Source organism: Pogona vitticeps, chromosome 1 (assembly GCF_051106095.1).
Source record: "Pogona vitticeps strain Pit_001003342236 chromosome 1, PviZW2.1, whole genome shotgun sequence".
NCBI classification, from domain to species: domain Eukaryota; kingdom Metazoa; phylum Chordata; class Lepidosauria; order Squamata; family Agamidae; genus Pogona; species Pogona vitticeps.
This window is the reverse complement of record NC_135783.1, coordinates 39,073,196-39,091,002: the sequence shown is the minus strand read 5'-3', so window position 1 is coordinate 39,091,002 and position 17,807 is coordinate 39,073,196. Positions and strand designations below refer to the sequence as shown.

Sequence of the window (17,807 nt, the reverse complement as noted above, 5' to 3'; positions counted from 1 at the left end):
ATAATGAAACAATTTGTGCTACAGTTTCAGAAGTCTGACTGAAGAGGATTCATTGTAACTTTATATGGGTTTGGAAACCTCTCCTTCCATTTTAGACAAGCTATAGCTTGCTGTGACATCTGAATCAAGAAAATGGATGTCAGTCTTTATTGTGGTTGGTAGAAAGAATTCAATTTCAAACTTCTTTTATGAATATTACTCATCATATATAAGATTAGCCGGAGTTTAAGGCTGAGATGAAATGCTAAACTGTGGTTACCTGAAACAGAAGCCTTGTGGTTATTCTACAGAAGAGGTGAGTAAATCTGACGCTTCCTTTCTTACAGTGCTAAGCAATACCGAGATGCTGTTGGGCCCCAGAAGTCCTAGTCAGCATAGCCAATCATCAGGAATTCTTGGAATTGCAATCAAAAAACTGGGGACCCATAGTATGTGACATGTGAACTCAATGACTATCAGTGCAGTGGTTACTTGCCATTTGTTAAGTGCATTTAGGAATGTAGCCTGTTATGCTTGGTTTTGTCTTTAAACAAATATCCTGTGTTACATGCTGTCAAGTCACTTCACACTCTTGGCAGGCCTACCAGGGTTTTCAAAGAGATGTGTAAGGACTGTCAAACCTCCCCCCCCCATGAGTTTCTACAGCTGAGCGGGGACTAAGACTGATATCCCGAGTCTTAGTCTGACATTCTACCAACCACACTGGCTTTCGAAACATACACATCTTTGTGTATATTGTTTGTCAAGGTTTCAAAATAACATAGCAAGTATTTAGAAACAACACTTTTATCATTTGACCAAAGTCAGGATGAGAGTCAGTTAAAAAGACAAACTTCAAATGGTGACTTGTTGAAATATGGAAGAATGTTCCTGCCTTATGTCTTAATGCTAAGAGTAATCTTTTCCTATTAAAAGTTCATTTTGGCACCACAAAAGATTGGCTTCTTCTCTTGCCAGCATTGTAGTTGTTTCTATATGGGAAGAATATTTTATGTCAAGGGTTGGAACTGTTTAGTCCTCCAGATGTTTTGGAGTTCATATTCCAAAAGATCAAACTAACATGGGCAATGATGTAGGGTTATTGGGAGCCCCCCCTCATTTTCATGGGATGAACCATGAAACAGCTGAACAGCACAGACTTCAAAAGCAAAGGTCTTTGTTCAGTTCTGGACACCTCCCTGGAAAATCTCTGCAAACCTGAAAACTCATGAGCTGCTGAAATGTACCTAGAGGCATCTTGAAAACTGGCATAAGTCAGGTAAGAAGGATCCCAATAGCTATGGCAGAATATATCAGACAAAACACAGGAACTAGGAGGTGCTCTCTTTAAGAAGTCCCTTTAATACTACAAGGGTCTCAGTTTCACTGTGTGTGACTAAATAACACAGCAGTCATAGAGTACTCATAAGCCCTTACTCTAGCTATGAGTTAGCAAAGGTTTAAAGAGGAAGAACATTATTCTAGAGTCTCACACTCCAGCATCATTGGAAGACTTTCAAATGTAAAATGGGAGGCCTCTTAACCACTCTAAAATGAACTTGCAAGCAATATAGTGGCATGGCAGATTCTGCTTGCTTGTCTGAACTGCCAAAATGAACACTATGAGCCTGATTCTAGTGACAATAGAAACTGCTCCTGTATTGGCTTCTGCTTTTAAAAAACTACTCAAATTTAGGTTTATACATGAGGCATGTGCACATGTGTAGTAATTTGCCAGGGAGGGTGAGTTTTTCTGCTTCTTTGCCGGAGGTATGTGTGAGAAAAATTTGCTCTTGTTCACCTGCCCCCCTTGCTCGCTTGCTCACTCACCTGCCCATTCAACTCCCTGTTCACTCAGACACCTGCCTGACATGTTGCCTGCCTGTCCACTCACCACCTTCCAGCCCTATAACCTCCCCGCCAGCTCAATTGGCCATCTGCCCCCTTACTCACTCCTGCCCCCTCAATCACCTACCTGCCTTCTTGCTTGCCCCTCTGCTAGCCTCCACCAGAACGATCACCTCTCCACCAGGTTTTGACAGGTGGCAGTGGTACAGGTGGCAGCAAAGGTGAGGATGTACACACCAATTGGGTGTGGGCTATACTCCACATGATTTTAGCCTGAATTTTTTAAAAAAATCCCTCTGCCAGTTTATTCCAGCAGTGGGATCAGGTGATGTGTCAATGAAATCTTCCTCCATGCTGCTTAATGCACTTCCTCAAACCACAGAGCCATTGATGGTGTATGACACTGCTATCCAATTCTGTAGATGCCTCCTCTCCAAAAGAACCACTGTTCAAACTAACAAGAGTTGAAACATGGCACAAGCAATCAGAATAGTCAATACACAATAGTCTGAACAAATGCAGCATTATACATCCCTCTGGGGCCAGGGCTCTCCTTTAGATCTGAATTATGAGGTTGCCTATGTCAGAGTAGGGACGTGGTGGCACTGCGGGTTAAACCAAAGAAGCCTCTGTGCTGTAAGGTCTGTAGATCTTCAGCTATAAGATCGAATCCACGCGACAGAGTGAGCTCCCGTCGCTTGTCCCAGCTCCCGCCAACCTAGCGGTTCGAAAGCATGCAAATGCAAGTAGATAAATAGAGACCACCTCGGTGGGAAGGTAACAGTGTTCCGTGTCTAAGTCGCACAGGCCATGTGACCACGGAAGATTGTCTTCGGACAAAATGCTGGCTCTATGGCTTGGAAACAGGGAAGAGCACCGCCCCCTAGAGTCGAACACGACTGGACAAAAGATGGTCAAGGGGAACCTTTATTTTTACCTTATGTCAGAGCAGATAGAGAACATTTGCCATGTAAGATTTAGGATTACCTGTCCTAAGGACCACCCAGTCCCTGTGGAGAAAGGACACTCGGAGACTGTACTTTTCTACAGCCCACAGAAAGCTGCTGCAGTATTGCTGGGATCTTTTTTAATGCAATTAGTGAGCTTCTTTACTATTATACTTATGCTGTGTAATTATGAAGGAAAATTAGCTGTAAAGAACTCTTGGTTTGCATGGAGATTATGTTTTCAAGGACAACCTCTGAGTTCCTCTGGATGAGCCATGGAGAGGTCTGGGCACATGGCCATTTTTTCATTTGCTAGTTCACTTTTGGCTAAGCTTTCCTACGGGGGATGGAGAAGATGCCTAATTTTCACTGCAGGCTTTCTAAAAGTAGCATTTAATCCCAATGTGTGTCTTGAATCAACAAAGTACTCAATATAAAGCTCTTTCCTTTTAAAAAAGATAGGATTTTTTCGCAGCCTTGACATTTTTTTTCTGTATGGTGGAGCCTCCGCTAGACAAGTGTGGTTACACAAGTTCAAATGGGTTTCCTATATGTATGTGTATGTGTTGTGAAAATAATCATGACTTAACACTGTTAACTGCTCTTTATCTACTTCTTTGCAACATGGCCTGCGATTTGTGCCACTGCGGGTCAGATGTAGTCCGTGGAGCCTTCATGAGAAGAAAGCATTCGGTACAGGATTTCCACACAGAAGGCCTATGGGGATCATGCAAAGAATGTCTGAAAATTATTAACACAGCTGTTGAAAATCAGTTAGAACACTGGGAATTATTTTCTTACTGAGAAATGAACTCAGATTACAAGTCCCAAGACCACCAGCAGGAAAATGATGCTCTGACTGATGTACATGATTCCAGCTGAGAGTGTCACTGGAAGCCTTCTTAGCTGGGATTGTTTGTCAAGTATTAATTTACCACTGAGACTATTTAGTCCCAGTCCAGTATTTAATGGGAAAATTGCATTCTGTTGGAACAGAGATCCTGCAATCAAGCATTTAACCCTACAGGTGGGCCAGGTTAAACCAAAATCAATATACGTCTGGGAATAAGAAGGGGAGTTGGTCATTGAAGGGAAGGATACATCACAGCAGTATGGAATTTGTGGTCCTCCAAGATGCTTTGGACCATATCTCCCATTAGCCCTGGTCCAGCATAGACAATTGTGGGAAAGGCTGGGAATTACAGTCAAAGAACATCTGGAGGTTTCCACATACTCCCCAAGGGGAGTAAAAAAAAAATGAGAGGACTCAAGTGGATTAGCCTAGGGATAGAAATCCTTCCATATCTTGGTGGAACAAAATCATTCTCCTCATCCATGAGAGGGTGATATAATATCAAATGAAAGCAAAGAAGGACCTAGGCCTGGGTCTGCCTTTTTGGTTTTACTTCCTAGTAAATGTGCCACACATTGTTGTCTTGATTTATAAAACTCAGATTCTTGAAGACAAACCTTTTTGAGACAGCGGATGATAAACATCTGCAACAATAATTATGGATATTCCATTGGAAACTGGGGCTTCAGCTTACCTGTCCTGTTCCCTCCTGGCTGATTCTACCCTGGCTGCAATCAGCAGGTGAGAAATAAGTCTAATCTGCACTTTCCAATGCCTAACCACCATGAAAGTGGGAAGGGAACCCTCAGCTACTCAAGACCTTCCCCACTAGTTCACATTTAGTTCCTCAAGGCCCAAGGGCATCCTCCATCCTTTTGAACCAACTAGCAATACAAAGGCAATTAAACTATCTCAGTGCCTGCAATAACCACTAAATTGTGTCCAGATAAAGTCAATTAGCCAAACTAATGAAGCAACCACCCTCTCCTAAAATTAGCAGGAGAGAAGGAGAGAGAGAGAGAGAGAGAGAGAGAAATCAGAGCACATGGAAACCTTTCTTGCTGTTTCAATGAATGACCAAATCTTGCACTGCCACCTGGCTGGATGGACAGAATAATATGCCCATAGGTAAGACATCTCACTGTATGCTAAGAAATTTTATAAATGTCCTGCCCCCCTCCTCTCACATACACACAGGCCAGTGTTCTGATGACAGGACACTAAACATTACCCACTGTGCCACAGAAAGGTTCAAGACAATAGATTTCTTGACCTGAAACAATCCTTCAATCTTGGGTCTGCCTTAATGTCATTTCATGAATCATTATATTAGTGTAATGGGCAAAGGCACACAATGCAGAGCTAGCATTCCTAATAGGCAGAAGCAATAGAATTTATTGGTTGTTGGAATCACAGATTCCATGTCTTGACACTTGGAAGGCCAAGTGAAGTGTAAAGAGGGCTGCAGCTGTCTCACAGAGGTTAAATGAAGGACAGCAGGAGGCAGGAGTCTTTAGAACCAAGGTGTAAGAAGCACACTGAACATGTATAGTCTGACTTTGAAGATGTTATAGACTTGAAAGGTTCAGAAGTCAGTAGCCTACTCAGGCTAGGTTAGGTTACTTGAACCCATGAGCCCCCCATAACCCAAGGAAAACTCTTAGAAGAGTATGGAAGTGAGCTTCCTATAGGCCTTTGACTGCCTATGGTGGGAATGGAATACAGTGGTGCCTCGCTTAACGAGCGCACCGCACAACGACGAAATCGCATAGCGATCCCTTTTTTGGGATCGCTAATGCGATCGCTCAACGACGTTTAGATAGGGCGAAACTCACTTTGTGAAGATCGGCAAGCTTTTCGCTTACCGATCTTCGCAAAACGAAGCCCCGACAATCAGCTGTTTGGCGGACAAAATGGCCACCGGAAGCCCCAAAATGGCCACGCGCAGCATTTTCGCGCCCTCCCCTCGCTTAACGAGGGCGCGAAAATGGCTGCCGGCCATAGGAAACTTCGCTGAACGGTGAGTAAAGGAGCCTTTTGGAATGCATTAAACAATGTTTAATGCGTTCCAATGGCTTTCCCTGTCCCGTTCAGTGATGTTTCGCTATAGCGAAGGTTAATCGGGAACGGATTAACCTCGCTATACGAGGCACCACTGTATTAGACTAGATAGGCCTTTGGAATAACTCACAAGGTCTTTTGATATTTCATCACCAGAGAGCATGGTCGTATGTTATTGTTGTTATGTGTTATTATGTCAGAACCAACTTATTAGCCACCCTAAAAGGGCTTTCAAGGTGAGTGAGAGAGATGTTGAAAGAGTGGTTTTGCCAGTACCACACCCCAGTGAGCTCCCATTGCAGAGTGAGGATATGAATGCAGGCCTCCTGAGACCTAATCCATCACTCTATCCATGCTGGGTATCATAGTTCATATGGAGTCTTCAAAATTATAGCCATGGGCTATCTTATTCTATACTGAGGAGCAAAGAGCAGGTGCACTTATCACCAGTTCTGACATCAGCACATCTGACGTACTTCTGACATGTAAGTTGCTGCTTGCAATATATGGATGTTTCTTCTTTAACAATTAAAGAAGGATGTGGATAGTACCACTTATTTGCACCTATTCAACAATGGCTGGAACTGATATTGCATGACAAGCTACGAAGCTGTGATAGGTATATAAAGTTAAAGTAACATTTCAAACTGTGACAAGTGCTTTGGAAATTCACATTGCTACTGAAAAGGAGTATGTAATTATGACTGCATTAGAGATGCACATATTTCAAACTCCCTGTTACCTTGTCATTCCACCGCCCTTAAGACTTTCTTGACTTCTGTATAATTCTGAGTACTGGTTGAGAGACAAAGATGAGCAGAGAAACACCTTTCCTGACACTGAAGACTCACTGAAATACCAATAAGGCTACAAACCAAGTTCTAAAACTGCATATTCAAAACTCCAAAAGTTATAGAAACACTCTCAATATACCCATGAGAAACATACATTATTCCTAAACACAATATATATATAATAAACATTTTGAAAAATTTACATAGCCTCAAAACAACATCACTAAGATATTATTCACAAACATTGACTAATTCAAGAATAAAGTTGCAGTCCTGCGTACCTGACGGTCGTTACCTCAGAGTAAATCTGCATAGAACAAAGGGGCTTGAGTAATTCAGTGAAGCTATTGGTTAGGCCGTGCAGGAACACTCAAGATGGACAGGTCATAGTGGAGAGTTCTGACTAAACACAATCCATCTGGAGTAGGAATTGGCAAGCCACTCCAGTATCTTTGCCAAGAAAATCCCATGATAAGAAACAAAAGGCTTAAAGATGGGACCCTCAGGTCGGAAGCTGTCCAACATGCTACTGAGGAAGAGCAGAGGACAAGTACAAGTAGCTCCAGAGCTAATGAAGTGGTTGAGCCAAAGCTGAAAGGACGCTCAGCTGTGGACGTGCCTGAAAGTGAAAGGAAAGTCCAATGCTGCAAAGAAAAATACTGCATAGGAACCTGGAATGTAAGATCTATGAGCCTGGGTAAGTTGGATGTGGTCAAACAGGAGATGGCAAGTATAAACATTGACATCCTGGGCGCCAGTGAACTAAAATGGACGGGAATGGCTGAATTCAATTCAGACTATTATCATATCTACGATTGTGGGCAAGAATCCCGTAGAAGAAATGGAGTAGCCCTTATAGTCAACAAAAGAGTGGGAAAAGCTGTATTGGGATACAATCTCAAAAATGATAGAATGATTTCAATACGAATTCAAGGCAGACCTTTCAACATCACAGTAATCCAAGTTTATGCACCAACCACCAATGCTGGGGAGACTGAAATTGACCAGTTCTATGAAGACTTACAACACCTTCTAGAACTGACACCAAAGAAAGATGTTCTTCTCATTATAGGGGATTGGAATGCTAAGATAGGGAGTCAAGAGATAAAAGGAACAACAGGAAAATTTGGCCTTGGAATTCAAAACGGAGCAGCGCAAAGGCTAATAGAGTTTTGTCAAGAGAACAAGCTGGTCATCACAAACACTTGACACATGAACATCACCAGATGGCAATACCAAAATCAGATTGATTATATCAGTGGTCCCCAAACTTGGGCCTCCAGTTGTTCTTGGACTACAACTCCCAGAAGCCTTCACCACCACCTCTGCTGGCCAGGATTTCTGGGAGTTGAAGTCCAAGAACATCTGGAGGCCCAAGGTTGGGGACTACTGGATTATATTCTCTGCAGCCAAAGACGGAGAACCTCAATACAGTCAGCAAAAACAAGACCTGGAGCTGATTGTGGTTCTGATCATCAGCTTCTCATAGCAAAATTCAAGCTTAAATTGAAGAAAGTAGGAAAAACCGTTGGGCTAGTCAGGTATAATCTAAACCAAATCCCTTATGAATATACAGTGGAAGTGAAGAACAGATTCAAGGAACTTGATTTGGTGAACAGAGTGCCTGAAGAACTATGGATGCAGGCTCATGACATTGTACAGGAGGCAGCAACAAAAACCATCCCAAAGAAAAGGAAATGCAAGAAAGCAAGGTGGCTGTCCAGCGAGGCCTTACAAATAGCAAACAAGAGAAGGAAAACAAAATGAAAGGGAGATAGGGAAAGTTACAGAAAATGGAATGCAGACTTCCAAAGAATATCAAGGAGAGACAAGAGGAGCTTCTCAAATGAACAGTGCAAAGAAATGGAGGAAAATAATAGAAAGGGAAAAACCAGAGATCTGTTCAGGAAAATTGGAGATATTAGAGGAACATTTTGTGCAAAGATGGACATGATAAAAGACAAAAATGGAAGGGACCTCACAGAAGCAGAAGACATCAAGAAGAGGTGGCAAGAATACACAGAGGAATTATACCAGAAAGATTTGGATATCCTGGACAACACAGATAGTGTGGTTGCTGACCTTGAGCCAGATATCCTGGAGAGTGAAGTGAAGTGGGCCTTAGAAAGCATGGCTAACAACAAGGTCAGTGGAAGTGATGGCATTCCAGTTGAACTATTTAAAATCTTAAAAAATGACGCTGTTAAGGTGCTACACTCCATTTACCAGCAAGTTTGGAAAACTCAACAGTGGCCAGAGGATTGGAAAAGATCAGTCTACACCCCAATCCCAAAGAAGGGAAGTGCCAAAGAATGCTCCAACTACGGTACAATTGCACTCATTTCACACGCTAGCAAGGTTATGCTCAAAATCCTCCAACGCAGGCTTCAGCAGTATGTGGACCGAGAACACCCAGAAGTACAAACTGGATTTCGAAGAAACCAAATTGCTAACATGCGCTGGATTATAGAGAAAGCCAGAGAGTCCAGAAAAACATCTACTTCTGCTTCACTGACTACGCAAAAGCCTTTGACTGTGTGGACCACAGCAAACTATGGCAAGCCCTTAAAGAAATGGGAGTGCCTGACCACCTTATATATTTCTTGAGAAACTTATACATGGAATAGGAAGCAACAGTTAGAACTGGATATGGAACAACTGATTGGTTCAAAATTGGTAAAGGAGTATGACAAGGCTGTATATTGTCCCCCGGCTTATATGCAGAATACATCATACGACAGGCTGGACTGGAGGAATCCCAAACTGGAATTAAGATTGCCGAAAGAAATATCAACAACCGCCAATATGCAGATGATACCACTCTGATGGCAGAAAGTGAGGAGGAAATTAAAAACCTCTTAATGAGGGTGAAAGAGGGGAACACAAAAAATGGTCTGAAGCTCAACATAAAAAAACCCATAAGATCCTGGCCACTGGTCCCATCACCTCCTGGCAAATAGAAGGGGAAGATATGGAGGCAGTGACAGATTTTACTTTCTTGGGTTCCATGATCACTGCAGATGGGGACAGCAGCCAAAAAATTAAAAGACACCTTCTTCTTGGGAGGAAAGTGAGGACAAACCTAGGCAGTATCTTAAAAAGCAGAGACATCACCTTGCCGACAAAAGTCCACATAGTTAAAGCTATGGTTTTTCCAGTAGTGATGTATGGAAGTGAGAGCTGGACCATAAAGAAGGCTGACCGCCAAAGAATTGATGCTTTTGAATTGTGGTGCTTTTTGCATGAGGCCATGTGCACTCCCCTACCCCATAAATCAAAAACTAGAATCAGACTTCCAGGTACTTCCAGTTTTGATATCCCCTCCCCCCCACTTTGCAGTTTTAGGTTGGTGGGGCCTGCAGTACGTGCTGATTGTCCTCTGTGTTACTTATGTGGCCTACATACAGTGGTGCCTCGCTTGAAGAGGATGATCCGTTCCAGCAAAATCGCTGTAGAACAAAACTCTCATCAAGCGAAATGAAAAAGCCCATTGAAATGCATTGAAAACCAGTTCAGTGTGTTCCAATGGACAAAATACCTCAGCGTCCAGCAAAGATCCTCCATAGGCCGGCCATTTTCTGGTGCCTGTCTTGCGAAAAAGCCTTCCTAAACACAGTGGGGAGCCATTTTAAACAGTGGGTGGCCATTTTGAAACCCGACAATCAGCTGTTTTCTGAGCATCGTAAAGCAAAAAAATTGGTTCCCAAAGCAGGGAACTGATCATCGTAAAGCGAATTTGCCCTATCTAAACATCATTTTGCGACTGCAAAGCGATCGCAAAAAACACATTGTCTAACGAGGTAATCATCAAGCGGGGCACCACTGTAGTTCTGTTGTCAAACAAGGGGTAATATCCAAAGGCCTCACAAAGAAAAGGCTGAGGTGTCGTGTTTTCATACAACCTGAGATGAAAGCTGAAACTTGTAGCCTCTGAGTCATGCTGCAGCTCTCTTTTGGAACTTGCTTGGAATAAAGAAACCGGGCTTGCATACAATATCTCAGCACTGTTGCTTTCCAGACTAAGGCGGCTGACTCAGTCTGCCTCATGACAAAGGCCGTTTTGTCATCAATCCCCTAAACCTTCATAGGTTAATTTACAGTGTGTTGACTGATCTATCTCTGTTCATTCCTCTTCTTAAGAAAATATTCATTTAATAAACATGTACAAATCTCTACACAGAGCATCCATGATGCCTTGGATCCTTTTTCCTGCTTTGGAAGAAATGAAATCCATCAGATGAATACAGCTGTGTTTCCCGACCATCAGAGGTAAAAGCTGAAACCTGCAACCTCTGAGCTCATTCTGCAGCCCCCATTTTGGAAGCTACTTGAAAAAAACAACACCTGGCCTGCCTATCCCATCATGAATTTTGGAACCATTGTGGGTTCTGTAATGTCCAGCCTCATGAAGACTTCTGCAGAGTCAAAAGCTAGCTTGTGCTTGTGAACTTTTATAGGTCTAATGAAAGTATCACCTATCCTTGTCTTGGATTGTGGTTTTCTTGTTTTGACTATGAAATATATCCTGAGCAGCCAACCAGGGCAGCGTATACAACCAAGCAAGGACACTCAATACTGCCCCAGTAGGACTCTGAACTGAGGACATTCTCCTCCTCCTCTAATTGCTTTACCTATTCTATAAACAAAATGTTATTCCAACTTCTCTGATGAGGCTTTGCCACATTTCAATGTGCCTTTATTCCCAGACAAAAAAGGACCATGTGTTTCAGCACAAGTCCATGTGTGCGTATGTGTATGTTTGTATCTATCTGCACATGTGCATTGAGATAATGGCAAATTCATTTAAAATGTTCAGGAGAAAGATTCTAATACCGCCTGCCAAGGTGAAATCTGAAATCTACTATTTTTGAGTTCACTCTGCAGCTTCATCTTAGAACTTGCATGAAATGAGGAAACCTAACCCTCCACAACTTGTCATGGCTTTTGGAGTTTATATGAAGATTCTGAGGACTCAAAAGTCAGTATCTGCTTATATGATTTTAGTGGTCTACTGTCCGTATCACCCACCCTTCCAATTATGTTTCTTTAGGTACTTCAAGTGGTGCATCCAAAAGTGTGTGCTGTATGATTTCTTGGTCTTTATTTCTTCGCTTGAGTACTTCTTGGATGCTTACCATCTCAAGGCAAGAAATTCTTGGATAAACCCACATTTTAAACATTTCTCTCTTTATCACAATTACTTTGTGCCATATAGTAAAACCAGAAATACATTGTGTCATACCGTGCATACTCTCAAAGCTGTTTGCAAGCACTTTTTGCAAATCACATTCTTAGACCACTGTAACGCGCTTTACGTGGGGCTGCCTTTGAGGCTGATGCGGAAACTTCAGGTGGTGCAGAATGTGGCGGCCAGACTCCTCACTGGAGTGAGAAAATATCAACGTATTTCTCCAACTCTGGCTGCATTGCATTGGCTGCCCATTCGTTTCCGCGTCGACTTCAAAGTCTTAATGCTTACTTACAAGGCCCTAAATGGTTTAGGACCTCGATATTTGGCGGAACACCTGCTCCCACCAAGGTCTACCCAGATCATCCGCGCGAGTCAAGAGGAGAGGCTGAGGAGCCTGATGCTGAGAGAAGCCCGGAAGGAAAAGACACGAAACCGGACCTTCTCGGCGGTGGCTCCTCGCCTCTGGAACAACCTCCCTTCAGAGATTCGTGCAGCCCCTACACTGGGAATCTTTAAAACCCAATTAAAAACATGGTTGTAGATCCAGGCCTTCCCTCCAGTTAATACCTGATTTCTTTTCTATTCCTTCTTATTTTATTCTCATTCTATTTTACTGTAACTGTATCAAATGATTATGTAATGTTCTTGTGTTTTATTTTTTTTATCCTATACTGGAAGCCGCCTAGAGTGGTCGAGCAGACCAGATAGGCGGGGTATAAATCAAATAAATCAAATAATAATAAATAATAAATAAATTCATCTTAAGGAACTCATTCTGAACCATCTATTTTTATTGGCGACTACAATTGTACCTATTAGGGTTGTGCATTATTTTAAAATTATTTCAGGCATTACAAATTTTATTGTATTAACATCTATAGTTCCTTATATGCCATTTTGAGAGCACACTTTACTTCTGGAAAAAAAACACAAATATTTTAAATAAACAAAACATTGTTTTTCTGGATCCATATTTCTTATGGATATTCAAGTTCCGCTCGTGCACTGGTTTCTCCTGAAAAATGAAATGGGACTCGTTTGTTTTTTTTAAACACATCTGAATGTCACAGGCTGCTCATTATATTACTAGAATCCAGTCCGAGATGATGAGTGAACATACAGTGAAAGCACAGGAAACAATGTTATGCTTAGATCCGGGATGTCTCTTTCCGCTATCACCACCTACATCCCATGTCCGCTCCTGTGCAAAACAGCTTGCAATTTTCACATTTGGAAGGCTTGAAATGAATCATTTGTGAACAATCTGCATCGCTGCAATTAATTGCTCCTGAAAGTAGTGGTATCATTTTTGAATAAAGAATAAGCTCGGTAATTGCACGATCTGTTCACAGAGGACCTGCCAATATAAAAAGGTGGGAAAAGGAGCTAAACAATGGCAGAATGAATCACTGAAAGCTCTCTTCCACTCAAAATGGCTGTACTGGCTATCTAGTTATGCTTGTTAATGACCACAGAAATTAAAAGTAACACAGATCTGCATTAGTCGGGGCACTGAGGGAACATGGTGAGGGAAAATAGAAAAAGGCATATTATATATATTGTGATGGACAAGACTCATAAAACTCCATCATTTAGTCATGCCTACCAACAGATTAATATGAATGTTTTACTTTCTATAAGGTTCATATTTTTTTTCAAGCATCAGCTTTCCTTCCCAAAGCTGCATCAATTTGCAAATATGTTTTTAGAACAGCTCCATAGACATGTATACCTACCTTCACGTACATACACGTTTGTATGGATTTTATATGCATATATTCCTCTAATATATGAAATTTCTGTGAAAATGTTTGCCTAATATGAAATTTTCTATATGTTATTTTCCCTGAAGTGTGTAGTTTCTCTTTTTAAATACCTAGTTTGAGTGAAGAGCTGCATTGCCCTCATTTACAAATCTCATGCACAATTTCAATTCTTTTATTAAAACAGCAACTTTGAGAAGGCAGTTGGAATCCTGGAAACCAGCTGAATTTCCTCTTTACTGCTGGATCTTACCTTCTTACGGTCCTCAGTAATGTCGACCTAGCTTCGTTATGGAAGGTAATGATAATGCTGGTTGGAGGCAGGTCTGAGCTATAGTGCAAAGTAGTGCATCTAAATGAAGGAAGAGAGAAGGGGGAAAAAAACATTACTTATGTTTTGGAATCTTAAGATCGCAGCATTCTATAGGTGACTTCCTCAACATTTATTAGATAATAAGCAGGGTTGTGGCTGCACTGAAATCAGCATGAATGACATTTTGCTTTTGTTTGTTTTTAAATCGTGTTGCTTAGCCAGAGCATTTCAGACCTGTCAGTTTATTTTGATCCAAGAAGAATCAAAACAATCTTAAGACAGAACTCAGTTAAAGCACAGCAAGTGAGCAGAGACTATGGGGTCTAGAAACAGACGGGAAGTCAGTATCTACATCAAAAAGCTAGTAGAAATATCAGCCATACCATGTTAACAATCTTGCTGTTCTATTTTGGATCCTCTGATATTCCCAGACCATTTTTAAAGGCACACTACATTATTCCAAATTAGAGGTGTTGAGAACAAAACTCTAACCATATCACCTTTATTAGTCCACTAGTTTTTCTCACTGTAGCACTTCTTGTCTTGTCTGCACTGAATCATCACAATGACTACACATTGATTCAGAAGACCGAGTGGGTTTTCTGGTATGGTTAAAAAGGAAAGGTAGATGTCATCTTCTTATTGGTTAAAGCTTCACCTCCATCTCCACATAAGGTTCCCCAGTAATTTTATAGAAGTGTGAGATAACAAAGAACCCCATCCACATAATATGCATGTTCTGGGAGAGGGCAATATTACACCTCCCACACCTTCTGCACTCAGTCATACAAACAGAAACAGCAATAGTAACTGCATACTATGACTTCAATAAAGGCAGCATAGTTCTCTTTGTGTCTCTTCTAACTTGGATGCAGGATAAGAGAAATAGCTTATTAGTGTTTGAACTCAGATTCATGGACTTCTTTATTCTTTGTTTCACTCCTCATTGTTTATCACAGGTAGATGAATAATGTGTTATTCTAACATATCCGCATATTATGTCACAGATACTGGGTTAATTTCCGTACTCCTGTGCAGTGAAATTTCCTTTATGTGAGAAAGACTCAGCCACAGGTAACACTTAATTCTGAAAGATGTAAGGACTTCAGTATATGTGGCATATTGCTCTTTTCCTAAAATAAATGTAGTCATTACATACATAGTTGGGATTATGAACGATTTCCCACCTCATAGAATTTTTTCCCCAGATAAGTTTGACTCCTGTCACCCTGTGATATTCAAAGTTAATCCTCTTTTCTTTTCTTTCTCAGTTATCTTCTTCATTATTCTTAATTTTTTTTTCATAAGAGAAAGGCTCTTTTCCTACATAGCATTAAAGCTGCAATTCCAAAGTAGAGCAAATACTGAAGAACCAAATGGATTTCCTAAGAATTCAGTAGACAGACTACAAGACTACTAGATTTTGGCCTCATCATCCTATGCTCAGATCTTATGTCAAGCCCTGCTCATATGAATCCATCAAAAGTTTCATTAGGTCATTCTGGGACTGAGCGAAAATGATGATGATGATGATTAAAAAAAATAATAGGCTCATGCCATCCCATTGTTTTTTTATCCTCTGGCATTTGCTGTGAATACCTCACTGTAAAAGATAAAGAGATTAAGCATCGGTCTGTAGAACTACCAGCATGGATGGAAATTTATTGGCTTTTCATGACATGCTGTATGTAAAAGCTATACATCTTCACCTTTCTCTCATCATGACGGGAACAGTTCCCTGACATGACATTCAAACATACAGAAAAAACCTTTGTTGGCAGATCCTCCAGATTCTTTTACTTTCATCACACTAGAAAGACTTCTGCTTGTAGCCTTAAATAGTAATTGGTTCCCTTTATGAAACAGCATTCTTTTCAAAAAGGCTTATTTTTATATTCTTTGTTGGCTTTTTTCCTGTATAACAATGTTTTCTAAATCACGGGCCATGAAGGGTTAGAACTCACTTTCTCTGCTACCACTTTCTGTTTGGCCCTCACATATCTCTCTGGTGAGAGGCTGAGGTAGAGTTCACTAAATATGATTAGAGAAAGACAGAGGAAAAAATGTGCAGACTTCTGCCTCCTTTATGTGACTACAAAAAATAGAGGAACTTTGCCCAAGAAGGGCCTGAGGAAGTATTTAATGTGGTCCAGCTCAGAGAAGATAAGACCTCCTGCTTTTACATTTAAGTGTGAATATACTGTAAATGCAGTATTTTTTGCAGTTACTAATCCTATCTTTTTAAAAAAACTTAAAGTGTGCTTTGAAATATGAAATAAGGATAAACAGCCCCGCTACCCTTCCTCTTCAATGCTTCCAGTGTTGGAGCGCTCACCACCTCTCGAGGTAACTGGCTCCACTATCATACTGCTCTAACAGTTAGGAAGTTTTTCCTGATATTCAGCCTAAATCTTGCTTCCTATACCTTGAGCCCATTATTATGTGCCCTGCACTCTGGGATGATTGAGAGCAAATCCTGCCCTTCCTCTGTATGACAATCTTTCAAGTATTTAAAGAGTGCTGTCACATCTCTTTTCAGTTTTCTTTTCTCAAGGTTAAATATTCCCAGTTTTTTCCCCATTTTTTCCTCATAGGACTTAGTTTTCAGTCTCCTGATCATCCTTGTCCCCTGATCATCCTTGTTCCAGTTTGCTGGCTTCCTTCTTAAAGTGCAGTGTTGAAAACTAGCAGTTCACAGGATTTGGAGACTATAGTTCTGTTAATGCAGCCTAAAACAGCATTGGCCTTTTTTGCAGCCACATCACACTGTTGGCTCATATTCAGCTTTTTTATCTACAACAATTCCAAAGTGCTTAGAAGTGAATACTTTGGAGAAGGTGGATCTAGGTACTAAACTGCCTACAAATCTTTAATTTTTTATTTTAATGGCTATTGGGAATTGACAGGTCTGACTTCTTACATAAGATGGATCATAATTTTTTTAAAGGCCATCTAATAAATTCTATGGGTTCATGAAGTGTTTCAGGAAGATACACTATGCTTTTCTAACAATAAATTTGTCCTTGTTTGTATTTTAACAGTTAATTCACTTTCTATTCTGTTTCTTCAGGCCCTTTACATATTTAAGATAGTATCAGGTGTCAGTAATCTGTACCATCAACTCAGACTGGCCCGCTATGGGTGGTAAAAATGCAGCAGAGAATGCCGTTAGGCTCCATTTAAACAAACAAATAAACAAACAAATCCATGTACAGTCGTGCCCCGCTGGACGATTACCCCGCTCTACGACAAATCCGCTTTACGTTGATGTTTTTGCCATCGCAAAACAATGTTTTAAATGGGGTTTTTTGCTGTGCAATGATTGGTTCCCTGCTTTGGGAACCGATTTTTGCTTTACGATGATCAGCAAACAGCTGATCGTCGGATTTCAAAATGGCCGCCGGCTGAAGAAAATGGTCCCCCACTGTTTTCTAGGACGGATTCCTCGCTTTACAGGCACCGAAAATGGCTGCCGTATGGAGGATCTTTGCTGGACGAACAGGTATTCAGCCCATTAGAACGCATTGAACAGTTTTCAATACATTTCAATGGGTTTTTTTTATTTCGTTTGACGACGTTTTTGCTCTACAGCGATTTTGCTGGAACGAATTAACGTTGTCAAGCAAGGCACCACTGTACTCAAATATAATGCATTTCAAGTATTTCACCAATGTATTTATTCTAGGTATGCCCTTCTCTTTTCAAGGGCTCTCTTCATGATACAATCTAAGTTGTAATTTCCACTTCCTCCTCTAATTATCATAAAAATACATTTCAAGCCACAAGGTGAAAGTCTGTCACAAATGAGGTGAAGAGAAAAGAGGAACTATGAGAATACTGGCAGGGAAGAATTATTAGATGGCTTGGTGGTAATTTCTGTAAACAGAGAGAGCAACTAGCTTCAAAACTGACAATGTCTAGTTCAAATGCCCCACAAACAGGGACAGATCCCAACTCCTGTTCCATCAAGCTACTCTTACTTTATGAACGCAAAACCCCCGGTCAGCATACCTGATAGCTGCGCTGAGCAACAACGAATGCAGTATTCCAAGCAACCA

The 17,807-nt window shown here is 41.1% G+C and overlaps 1 protein-coding gene across 3 annotated transcripts in view; it reads right to left on the bottom strand.

The window, feature by feature from the left end:
- The window catches only part of GALNT14 (polypeptide N-acetylgalactosaminyltransferase 14), a 319,424-nt gene that overhangs the window by 99,843 nt on the left and 201,774 nt on the right, over nucleotides 1-17,807 (bottom strand). For 2 of the 3 annotated variants that reach the window (XM_020812187.3, XM_072991128.2), the window contains one exon: nucleotides 13,690-13,788. The exons of the other annotated variant lie outside the window; for it this stretch is intronic. In XM_020812187.3, the coding sequence (XP_020667846.3) occupies nucleotides 13,690-13,788 (99 nt within the window). The remainder of the gene's footprint in view (nucleotides 1-13,689; nucleotides 13,789-17,807) is intronic. 3 annotated transcript variants of the gene reach the window in all.